The following is a 12161-nucleotide window of genomic DNA, read 5'->3' on the forward strand; positions in this document are numbered from 1 at the left end:
GCAGATACTAAACCCGCCCACTTGAACTATTCTCATTTTAACGATTTTATTTCTGTTGAGTATAAGATACACCTTTTATTCAGACTAGATAAAATTAATTACTGAAATCTAGGCGGGGTGGGTGGGCGGGGTTAATTATATGTCCTTTTGTAGAGTGGGAATAGGAATTAATAGAACATATGCTGTTAAAAAAAATCCACTCGTGATTTCCCTCCCATCTTCTTTCTTTTTTTTTCCTATTCTCTTAAAGGGTATTTCAATTGCCACAATCTGATGCTTCCAGAATTTTTAGACAACATTTTAAAATCATCCAAATCGACCCAAATTTTGGCAGAAATAAATTTATGCAAATTTCGACGTATAGACCAGGAAAACGAACAATTTTCTCAAAAAATTCGAAAGGAACAATTTTGTTATTGTAGATTATGTACCAATTTCCAAAACCGTCACTTAAATAAAAAATAAAAAATTACTAGTCTAGCAGCGAAGGCCAACTTCATCGCAATAAGTTGAAAATATTTAACCGGACCTGGTTCCAGTTTAGTTAGGTACTAATTGGTTCCAGAGCAGACTGGTCGGGAGCAAATCGCCACAAGCAACTATTCCAACGCCAACTACCGCTATCCCAGCAATTAGCCTCATTATTCCAAGTGAAGGGCAACCAAAGGGCCGAATTTGCAGGTCCGGCGCACCCGCCACTATCCACCCCCTCAAGCAAACTTCCCCCTCTAAAAACAGCCCAAAGAAAACTCACTTCCATGTTGTGCGTCCAGTAGATCGTGGGCGGCGGCTCCGGGCTGTGCTTCACTATACAGGTCAGGTTCATTGTGCTGCCCTTGTTGATGTACATTTCCGGACCGCCGAGGAGGGTCGTAATGGGCTCTGGAACAAAAGCTTACATGCACATGTGTGTACAGGACGCTTCGAAGATTATGTCACCGGCAGGGGACAACATCGTCTCGACCCGCTTTTATCTCGTTTCATTTATCACGAACCGCGCCGTTTCGAAACTTGAAAATGGCCGCTCCGGAGACGTTATTAAGAGCGAATTTAAAAAGGTTGCGGCTCAGCGGGTGCGTATCGGACTGCCGGGGACAGCCTGTATAACACATTATGTCCGTTATGTTTTGTTTAATTCCGGGCATTTTTTCCGGGGCCCGGCGCCGCCCGAAAGCTCGCAAATTCGCCTTAATTAAATTTTTACAGCGACATGACAGGAGTATCTTGCTGTGACGTGTTAATTAGGTCAATTTTTCATAGTGGCGAAGCGAAAATACGGTTAATTTGGCCCGTTTCTGCGGGGAGTTTCTGCTTGTGATATTGCCGAAAGTGATACCGGCCTTAATTGGCGCTTTGTTATGGGGCTTTTAGGTGCAGAGTGGGAGTGCGATAACTTGTTTACCTAAAATTGTATCGATCGGGACGGGGCGGATAGTTTGCTTTGAAATGGCAAAATTTCAAACGAGAATAAACAATTACAGCGAGGTCACAAAATGCTGTTTTACGCAGGGCGAATTTTGTTTGTTTTACAGCATTTTTAAAAAGCGAAATAAACTCTGCATGCTCTCAATTATGGATCAAAAATAGCTTTCAACATTAATTCGGTTTAAAATGTGCATTTATTTTGTGTTCTTTAATTGGTTCGGGGTGAATATGGACGCTGGAAACGCGAATTTTAACTATGTAAATGTAGCCCAGGGTTTTTAATGCAGTGCGCGCTTCCATTTACACAAAATCCCCATCTTTTCATTTTCTGCGAACGAAGTCAATTTTCATAAAGTCAATTTCAAACTGACCAATTCAACCACAAACTCGAAATGATTCAGCTGTTTAAATTAAATCTACATGACGACAGACAGATGGAAATGTGAAATGAATGACCGCAATAGTTCCTGCATTAGACAATTGAAAAAAATTGGTCCAGGGTTATTTGGGCAGAATTTCCCACTTCTTTGAAAAATTATATTTTTTTGCAATTTTTAATTTTTTTTGTTTTTTCAGTTTTCCGATTGGCAATTTTTCGAGTTTTCAAGTTTACGTTTTGCAGGTTTTTAATTTCCTAACTATTGAATTGTTCGAATTTAAAATTTTATTCGATTTTTCGGTGTTTCGATTTTATAAATTTGTTTTTCAATTTTAATTTTTTTCAGTTTTTCGTTTCCTTAGTTTTCCATTTGCAATTGTTCAATTTTCCATTTTGCTGTTTCTTGAATTTTTCGATTTTCAGATACCTTAAATTTTCATTTCTTGAAATTTTGATTTGGAATTTTTCGTTTCTTCAATTTCCCGTTTCCTCAATTTTTCGTTTCTTCAATTTGTTGTTTCTTCAAATTTTCGATATGTAATTTTTCAACTTCTCATTTTTTTGATTCTTCAATTTTAAGGTATAGATCTTGTCAAGTTTTTATTTTCGAATTTTTCATTTTTCCAACGTTTGAAATTTTCAATGTTTAGATTTTGCAATTTTCCGATTTGTACTTTCACGAGTTTTCAATTTTTTATTATTCAATGTTTAGATTTCTTATATTTTCATTTCTTCAATTTTTCGTTTAACAATTTTTCGTTTCAGTTTCATATTTTCTTTCTTTATACAATTTTTGGAATTTTCAATATTTCGATTTTATAATTTTTCAATTTTTAATTTCGTTTCGGTTTTCCATTCTCCTTATTTTTTAAATTTTTCTGTTTTTCAATGTTCTGATTTTATAATTTTTTTAATGTGAAATTTTTAAACTTTAGATCTTTTAATTTTTGGATTTAAAATTTCTCTAGTTTTCAATTTTTACCTTTTCAATTTATAGATTTTACAGTTTTTCACTCAACTTTACGAATTGCAATTTTTGGCTTCGGTTTTTTTATATTCTTTATTTTTACAATATTTCGATTTTTCATTGTTCCGACTTTATAATTTTTTATTTCCTCAATTTTAATTTTTTCAATTTTTTGTTCCTGCATTTTTTCAATTTTCAATTTTTCGAGTTTCAGATTTTTAATTTTTCATTTCTGCAAGATTCTCGATTTGGATTTTTATTTGTTTTTATTTTTACAACTTTTCGAATTGTAAATATTCTATTTTTTTTTCTTTAATTTTTCGTCTCTTCAATTTTCCGATTTTTTGGGTCTTCAATTTTACGATATTTATCTCTTACAGTTTTCATTTTAAAATTTTTCATTTTTCCGAAACCTTGGGAATTTTTAATTTTTTCGATTTGCAATTTCGCCAGTTTTCAATTTTTTGTTAATCAATTTTTGGACTTCTCAGATTTCCATTTCTTCAATTTTTCGATTTGAAATTTTTGGTTTCAGTTCTTTATTTTCTTTATTTTTAGAATATTTCGATCTTTCAATGTCCCGATTATATAACTTTTCGTTTTTTCAATTAGAATTTTTTTAATTTTTCGTTTCTTCAATTTTTCGATTTGAAATTTTTCAAATTTTCATTTTTCCGGTTGTTCAAATTTGGAATATGCTTCTCTTCGGATTTTCATTTTTAAATTTTTCAGTTTCCGATTTTTCAACTTTTTTATGTTTCAGTTTTCAGGTTTTGCAAAATTTTCGATTGGCATTTTCACGAGTTTTCAATTTTCAATTTTTCAATTTTCAATTTTTCAATTTTAATTTTTCAGTTTTTCATTTCTTCAATTTTTCGATTTGCAGTTTTTCGTTTCGGTTTTCCATTCTCTTTATTTTTTAAACTTTTCTGTTTTTCAATGTTCTGATTTATAATTTTGCTTTTTTGTCAATGGGAAATTTTCAGATTTTAGATTTTCTATTTTTCGGATTTAAAATTACTCTGGTTTGCTATTTTTAGTTTTTAAGTTTATAGATTTTTCGGTTCTTCATTCTACGTTTCGAATTGCAATTTTCCACTTCGATTTTTTATTTTCTTTATTTTTCAATCTTTGGATTTTTCAGGGTTGCGATTTTATAATTTTTTGTTTCTTCAGTTTTTCGATTTAAAATTTTTCGAATTTCCAATTTTTAATTTTTCGATTTTCAGATTCTTTAATTTTTCGTTACTGCAGGTTTTCGATTTGGAATTTTCATTTTTTGACTTCTGCTTTTTTACAATTTTGTTTTTTCAATTTCAAGTTTTCGATTTGACATTTTACAATTTTTCATTTTTTTTTTCTTCAATTTTACGATATGTAATTTTTTGTTTCACTTTTCATTTACTTTATTTTTACAATATTTCCTATTTTTTAAATTTTCGTTTTTTCAATTTTTCGATTGGAAATGTTTCAATTTTTTATTTTTTCTATTTTTTGAATTTTACGATATGCATCTCTTCAAATTTTCATTTTTAAATTTTTTAGTTTTTCAATTTTCCAACTTTTGGATGTTTTAACTATCAAGTTTTGCAAATTTTTGATCTGCATTTTTAGGAGTTTACAATTTTTAATTTTTCAATTTTTAGATTTTTCAATATTTTCCTTTAATTTTTCGTTTTGGTGTTATATATTCTTTTTTTTTTCAGTTCTTCGGTTTTTCAACGTTCCGACTTTCTAATTTTTCCTTTTTTCGACCTGAAATGTTTCAATTTTTTAATTTTTCAATTTTTCCATTTTCGATTTTTCAATTTTTAAATTGTTCCTTATTTTAATTTTAGATTTTTCATTTTCTCGATTTTTCCATTTTTTGTTTCATCAATTTTTGAATAATTATAATTTTCAATTATTGCATTTTAAAAGTTTTTCAATTTTTCGGTTTTTAATTTTTCAATTTCTGGAAAATTAGTTTTTCAAATTTTCAGTCTTCAATGTTACAGTTTTTCGACTTTACAATTTTGACCATTCTACAATTTTTCGAATTTAGAATTTTTTTGTTTTCCAATTTTAAAATTTTTAATTTTTCAATTTTTAGATTTTTCACTTTATTATATTCCTTTTTTCCAGTTCGTCGGTTTTTCAACGTTCCGATTTTCTCATTTTTCCTTTTTTCAATGTGAAATATTACAATTTTTGAATATTTCTATATTTCGATTTTTTAATTTTTTAATTTTTCGTTCTTCCAATTTTAGATTTTTCATTATTTTTTTGTTTTGTCCTTCTTTCGTTTCTTCAATTTTTGCTTTATAATTTTTTCAGTTTTCATTTTAAATATGTATCTAAAAATAATTATATTTTTCCAAACTTTTCGCTTTTAAATTGCAATTTTAATATTTTAGAATTTAGCCGTTTCAATTATTGGATTTTAAAACGTTTTCATTTAATCTATTTTTCAATTTTTTAGTTTCTGGAGATTTAGTTTTTCAATTTTTCAATCTTCAATGTTACAATTTTAATGTTTTTTCGACAATTTTGACAATTTTGCAATTTTTGGGTTTTCCAATTTTTCGACTCATTGACTTTTTCGATTTTTAGTTTTTCAGTGTTCCGATTTTTCGTTTATTCAGTTATTCTATTTGCAATTTTTCGTTTTTCAATTAATTTTTTTATAAATTGAAAAAAATCTGAAGAATCAAATTTGGGAAACTTAAAAATCAGAAAAGTGCAAAATCGAAAAAACTAAATATTGAAAATTAAAGAAATCGGAAAATCGGATAACCGAGAAATCCAAAAACTGCAAAACTGATAAATTTAAAAATTGGAAATTCGGGGAATAAATAAAAAATCCAACATTGAACATATGGGGATTTGAGTAAACGAAAAATCAGTAAATCGAAAGAAACATCGAAAAAATAAATGGAATGAAAGAAAAAAAAATTTTTATATAAAGTCCAGAAACTGGAAATTAAAAAATCGGGACAATGAAAAATGGAAATCAAGCGCTTGAAAAATTAAGGAAACAAAAAAATGGAGAAATATTATTATATCGAAAAAATTGCAAAATTGAAAAATCGCAAATCGAAAAATTGAAAAAACGAAAAATTATGGAACCAAAACATTGAAAAATGTAAAAATTAAAAAATTAAAAAAAATGTAATACTAATATAAATACAATAAACTGACTTATTCATTTTTTTTTTCAGTAACCTTATATAAATAATAATTATAAAAACTGTGAGTGCATTGATAAAAAGTATAGAATCATAATATTTTGCTTATTTCAGAAATTTTAAATATATTACGTATGAAATAATAAGCTTTAAAAGGATTACGTATCTCATTAAAGTTCTTTTTAATTAAAGAAACAACATAACGAACATAAAATTGGATAAAATTAAACGACCTCTTATCGGACCGATTAGGCCAACCCGAATTACAACTTCTATTTCTTTTATATGATAAGATACTAGGAAGATAAGCACGGATTCGGAATCTTGAGCAAATTTTCGGTAAGATTGACTCATTTTCGGCTTAATTTGAAATTCTTTAAATATTTCGTTACAAATGGTGGAGGCGCCGGGTTAAAAAAATTTATATTTATATATTTCTCTAAAAGTTTCTTTATCTGACTAAAACTGCAACACTTTTATAGCTCCAATTTTTTGGTTGAAAATGATGGAGGTGTCGGTTAAAAAAAAAGTAATTTGAATTATTGGTGGCTATAATTTACGAATTTCAGATCATAACTTGTTACGAATCGGGAGCTAAAATAAAGAGGAAGGGTTTGGCATTTATAAAATTTATTTGAAATAAGGGAATAGGTTTAAATATACATGTTTAGAATATCGCAGCAAACAACTGCATTATTCCACCCTGTACTGCAATTTAAAAATAGCCGTTCTTTCACCTCCTATCTGGTCCGATGGCCCCGAGCCAACTGATTCGAAGCTGCCTCACAAAGCACTCCACATCTCAAATATGTAAATCCCTCAACCTCATTTGACAACAAAAGCTCCATACAAGAATACAAATTCGCGCAATGTTTACACAAACAGCATGTCCACGCCAGATCCGCAACTGCGATTTCCTGTGCTCGGCCGAATCGCTTGCCAAAATAAAAAACTTGACACGAGTCCAGTTACTACAAAGACGGGGCTTTTCAGAAGCCATAAAACGTGTCATAAAAATTTTCGAATAAAATTCAGCTGAAACATATCCAGACACGTTTATTATGTGATATTAGATTTCAGGAGTTGGATTGTTGCAATAACTCCAGAGCCGGCTGGAACGCGTTCAAATCGAAAGGTCGACGCTCACATAAAAGCGTATTTTATCACTTTTTGCGAGTAATTGCCGCCGCTTTTTCCAAAAAAGTGTACAAGACGGCTAGCAATTAAGTGGAGGCTTGTGTATTAACGAGGCGTCTTTATGCGCACCGCCAATTCATTAGGGGACGTCGCTTTTATTCTGTTCTTTTAATTTTATATCGGCTTTGTTCGCCACTATCGCCGTTTGTACTTTTAATTAAAAAGTGCAAATTGCAGTTATGCCGCCTTCGGGATTCGAATGGGGGTAATTTCGGACGGCGGAGAGGGAGGCGGCTTTATGATCAGTGAAGGTGGAAATTTAAATTAAAGATCTATTAGCGTTTGCGTTTATTTCCTATTGTATCTCTTCTCTTAACTAATTCAAAAGAATCCGTTTAGAGTTTTAAAGTCAAATAACAGAGTCGAGACTAAATAGGTTCTTCGAATAATGAAATAACTTTTTGTATCTCGAGCGTACGCTAAGGAAGTATTGTAATCGAGTCCATCGACCTTTCATGACCCTTAGAGTACAAAAAAATAGGTCTTCCGTCCAGACCTTGATCAGACAGACAATCTTCGAAACTACTGGACCGATTGTTGTCAGATTTTGTATGCATATTAGGAATATTATCATATAGATGGTAAAACGCCAACCAAAAATTACCTAATCATCCCCACCAACAATTTGATGACGTCATTTCCAGAATTTACAATAGTAAATTGGTTGTTATGTTTACAAAATAAAATATTACTACGTTTGTGGTGTACCAATCCGACTTAATATATTATCGTAAACATGGTAAATCGTTAATCAAAACGATGTACAACCATTTTCCAGAAAATTTGGGGATACATTGCTGTTATTATTAGTATTACACAAAAATATTGATGACGTCATCACAAAATTTTATAAAGGAAAAACTCACTAGAAACAGACGCATAGCATGCTTCTTTATGTTTACTTTGACATTACATACACATCTTCATTTTAACTATGAACACGTACCATAAAAATAAAATTCACTATTTTTCGAAAAATCTGGATTCATTTACTTTCGACCAATTTTTTATAACAAAATATTTCGTTTTTTAAATTTTTCAATTGTCTAATTTTTCCATTTTTAAATGTTTTGGTTTCATAATTCTTCAACATTTCGTTCTTCAATTTTTCAAGTTTTTGCTTTTATTTTTTTCATTTTCCCGATTCTTTAATTTTCATTTTCTCGATTTTATACCAAAATTTTTCGTTTTTTCATTCCATCTATTTTTTTGATGTTTCTTTAGATTTAATATTTTTTCGTTTACTCAAATCCCCGAATTTTCAATGTTTGATTTCTCAGTTATTCCTTGATTTTCCAATTTTTCAATTTTGCAGTTTTTGGATTTCTCAATTTCGTTTTTCTATTTTACATTTTTTCTATTTTTAAGTTTCCCAAATTTTATTTTCCTTCAACTTGGAAGTTCTTGATTTCCAAATTTTAGATTTTTCAAAATTTTTTCTTTATATTTTTTGTTTTTTAATTTTTGGTTTTTCTATTTTACTATTTTTCAACTTTTTGATGTTTGAGCTTTCAATTTTCAATTTCTCAAATATCAATTTTTCAATTTTTAATTTTTCAATTTTTAATTTTTCAATTTTTAACTTTTCAATTTTTAATTTTTCAATTTTTAATTTTTCAATTTTTAATTTTTCAATTCTTAATTTTTCAGTTTTTAATTTTTCAATTTTTCATTTATCAATTTTTGGATTTGCTGTTTTTCGTTTCGGTTTTCCATTCTCTCTATTTTAAAATTTTTTCTGTTTTTCAATGTTCTGATTATATAATTTTGCCTTTTTGTCAATGGGAAATTTTCAGATTTTGAATTTTCTATTTTTCGGATTTAAAATTACTCTGGTTTCCTATTTTAAATTTTTCAGTTTATAGATTTTTCAGTGCTTTATTCTACTTTCCGAATTGCAATTTTTCGCCTCGGTTTTTTATTTTTTTTACTTTTCAATATATCGATCTTTCAGTATTGCAATTTTATAATTTTTTGTTTCTTCAATTTTTTCTGTTTTTCGATTTGAACTTTATCAATTTTTCATTTTGTTTCTTCAGTTTTTCGATTTAAAATTTTTCGAGTCTTTAATTTTTAATTTTTCGATTTTCAGATTCTTTAATTGTTCATTCATGCAAGTTTTCGATTTGGAATTTTTCCTTTTTGTTTTTTATTTTACAATTTAAATTTTTTCAAGTTTTCGATTTGAAATTTTACAATTTTTCATTTTTTTTGTTTCTTCAATTTTACGATATGCAATTTTTTGTTTCACTTTTCATTTGTTTTAATTTTACAATATTTCTAATTTTATAATTTTTCGTTTTTTCAATTTTTCGAATGGCAATTTTTCAATTTTTTATTTTTTCTATTTCTTCGATTTTACGATATGCATCTCTTCCAGTTTTTATTTCTAAATTTTTTAGTTTGCCAATTTTACAACTTTTGGATGTTTCAGTTTCCAGATTTTGTAAATTTTCGATTTGCGTTTTCACGAATTTACAATTCTTGATTTTTCAATTTTTAGATTTTTCAGTTATTCATTTCTTTAATTTTTCGTTTAGGTTTTTTATATTCTTTATTTTTTCAGTCCTTTAATTTTTCAACACTCAGATTTCCCGTTGAATTTTAAAACTTTCTCATATATTCGATTTTCCAATTTTTCGATTTTTAATTTTTCAATTTCTGTAGATTTAGTTTTTCAAATTTTCAATCTTCAATGGTCCAGTTTTTCAACTTCACAATTTTGACGATTCCACAGTTTTTCGATTTCACAATTTTTGAGTTTTCCAATTTTTCGATTCCATTCGTTTTTCTTCCTTCCAATTTTTCGATTCATTGACTTTTTTCATTTTTTGATTTTTTGTTTTTTTCCTTTATTCAGTTATTCTGTTTGCAATTTTTCGATTTTCCACATTTTCAATTTAGCAATTTTTCGAATAAAACAAATGAAAAAACCTTAATATTGTCAAATAGAAAAACCAAAAATTAAAAAACAAAAAATATAAAGAAAAAATTTTGAAAAATCTAAAATTTGGAAATCAAGAACTTCCAAGTTGAAGGAAAATAAAATTTGGGAAACTTAAAAATAGAAAAAATTTAAAATAGGAAACCAGAGTAATTTTAAATCCGAAAAATAGAAAATTCAAAATCTGAAAATTTCCCATTGACAAAAAGGCAAAATTATATAATCAGAACATTGAAAAACAGAAAAAATTTTAAAATAGAGAGAATGGAAAACCGAAACGAAAAACAGCAAATCCAAAAATTGATAAATGAAAAATTGAAAAATTAAAACCGAAAAATTAAGAATTGAAAAATTAAAAATTGAAAAATTAAAAATTGAAAAATTAAAAATTGAAAAGTTAAAAATTGAAAAATTAAAAATTGAAAAATTAAAAATTGAAAAATTGATATTTGAGAAATTGAAAATTGAAAGCTCAAACATCAAAAAGTTGAAAAATCGGCAACTGAAAAATTTAAATTTTAGATTTTCGAATTTTTATTTCTTGATGTTTGGATTTCTCGCTTTTTCAATTTTGCCATATTTTAATTGTTCAATGTTTTAAATTTTAGGTTTCTCAATTTCTCGATTTTTTGATTTTTTATTTCTTCAACATTTTTATTTTTCAATTTTTCACATTTTGACGTTGCTAAATTTTCAGTTTTCCGATTTCTTAATTAATATATTTTAATTTTCCTATTTCCCGACTTCTCGAAGTTTTGATTTTTGACTTTGCTTCTTTGGTTTTTCGATTTCTCAATTTTCCAAATTTTTAAATTGTCAATTTTTGAATATTTATATCAGTTTTGGGTTTTTCCAGTATTTTGATTCTTTGATTCTTCGATTCTTCGATTTTTCGACTTCAGAATTTTTCGATTTTTAATTTTTTGGATTTTGAGTTTTTCGTTTTTTAAACTTGTTGATACTTCAATTTTTAGATTGTTTCGATTTTTGAATTTTCCCATTTTTCAATTTACCAAATCTTTAAATTTTCGAATTTCGATCTCTCGATTTGTTGATTTTTCACTTTTTCGATTTTTAAATTTTAGATTCTCTAATTTTTTTTTTGACATTTAGATGCTTGGATTTCCCCATTTTTTAATTTTACGATATTTTGAATTTTATATTTTTCCATTTTTCGATTTTTCAGTTCTTCAATATTTTTTAATTTTTCAAATTTTAACGTTTCTGAATTTTCAGTTTTCCGATTTCACAATTAACCTATTTTTCGATATTCGCATTTCTCGACTTCCCAAAGTTTCGACTGTTTAGTTCCTTAGTTCTTCAATTTTTCGATTTTTCAGCTTTTTGATTTTTCTATTTCTCCGTTTTTTAAGTTCCGTTTGCGATTTTTCGACTTTGCTTTCTTGACATTTCGATTTCCCAATTTTTCAATTTTTTTAGTTTCCTTATTTTTGGATATTTCCTTCAATTTTGGGATTTTCAGCTTTTCGATTCTTCAATTTTTTTATTTTTCAATTTTTCGATTCTTCAATTTTTCTATTTTTCAATTTTTCGATACTTCCGCTTTGGGACTTTTTAGTACATATTTCGACTTTTCGATTTTTCGAGTTCTGGATTTTTCGATTTCTCGACTTTTTCCTTTTTGGATTTTCAACTTTTCGACTGTTTTATACTTCGATTTTTCAATTTTTCACTTTTTCGATTTTAAAATTTTAGATTTTCTGATTTTAATTTTTTGGATGTTTCGATTTCCCGATTTTTTAATTTTACTATATTTTGAATTTTATATTTTTCCATTTTTCGATTTTTCAGTTCTTCAATGTTTTAATTTTTCAAATTTTAACGTTTCTGAATTTTCAGTTTTCCGATTTCACAATTAACCTATTTTTTGATTTTCCTATTTCTCAACTTCCCAAAGTTTCGATTGATCAGTTCCTCAGTTCTTCAATTTTTCGATTTTTCAGGTTTTTGATTTTTCAATTTTTTCGTTTTTTAAGTTCCATTTGCGATTTTTCGACTTTGCTTTCTTGACATTTCGTTTTCCCAATTTTTCAATTTTTTAATATCTCTATTTTTGGATAT

At 27.6% G+C, this 12161-nt stretch overlaps 1 protein-coding gene across 1 annotated transcript in view; it reads right to left on the reverse strand.

Moving 5' to 3' along the window:
* The window catches only part of LOC135125975 (lachesin-like), a 261363-nt gene that overhangs the window by 44898 nt on the left and 204304 nt on the right, over positions 1-12161 (reverse strand). The window contains exon 4 of the mRNA XM_064051762.1: positions 755-882. Coding sequence (XP_063907832.1) covers positions 755-882 — 128 coding nt within the window. The remainder of the gene's footprint in view (positions 1-754; positions 883-12161) is intronic.

Source organism: Zophobas morio, unplaced genomic scaffold (assembly GCF_036711695.1).
Source record: "Zophobas morio isolate AGI-343-1 ecotype UQ-CSIRO unplaced genomic scaffold, CSIRO_AGI_Zmor_V1 ptg000010l, whole genome shotgun sequence".
NCBI lineage: Eukaryota > Metazoa > Arthropoda > Insecta > Coleoptera > Tenebrionidae > Zophobas > Zophobas morio.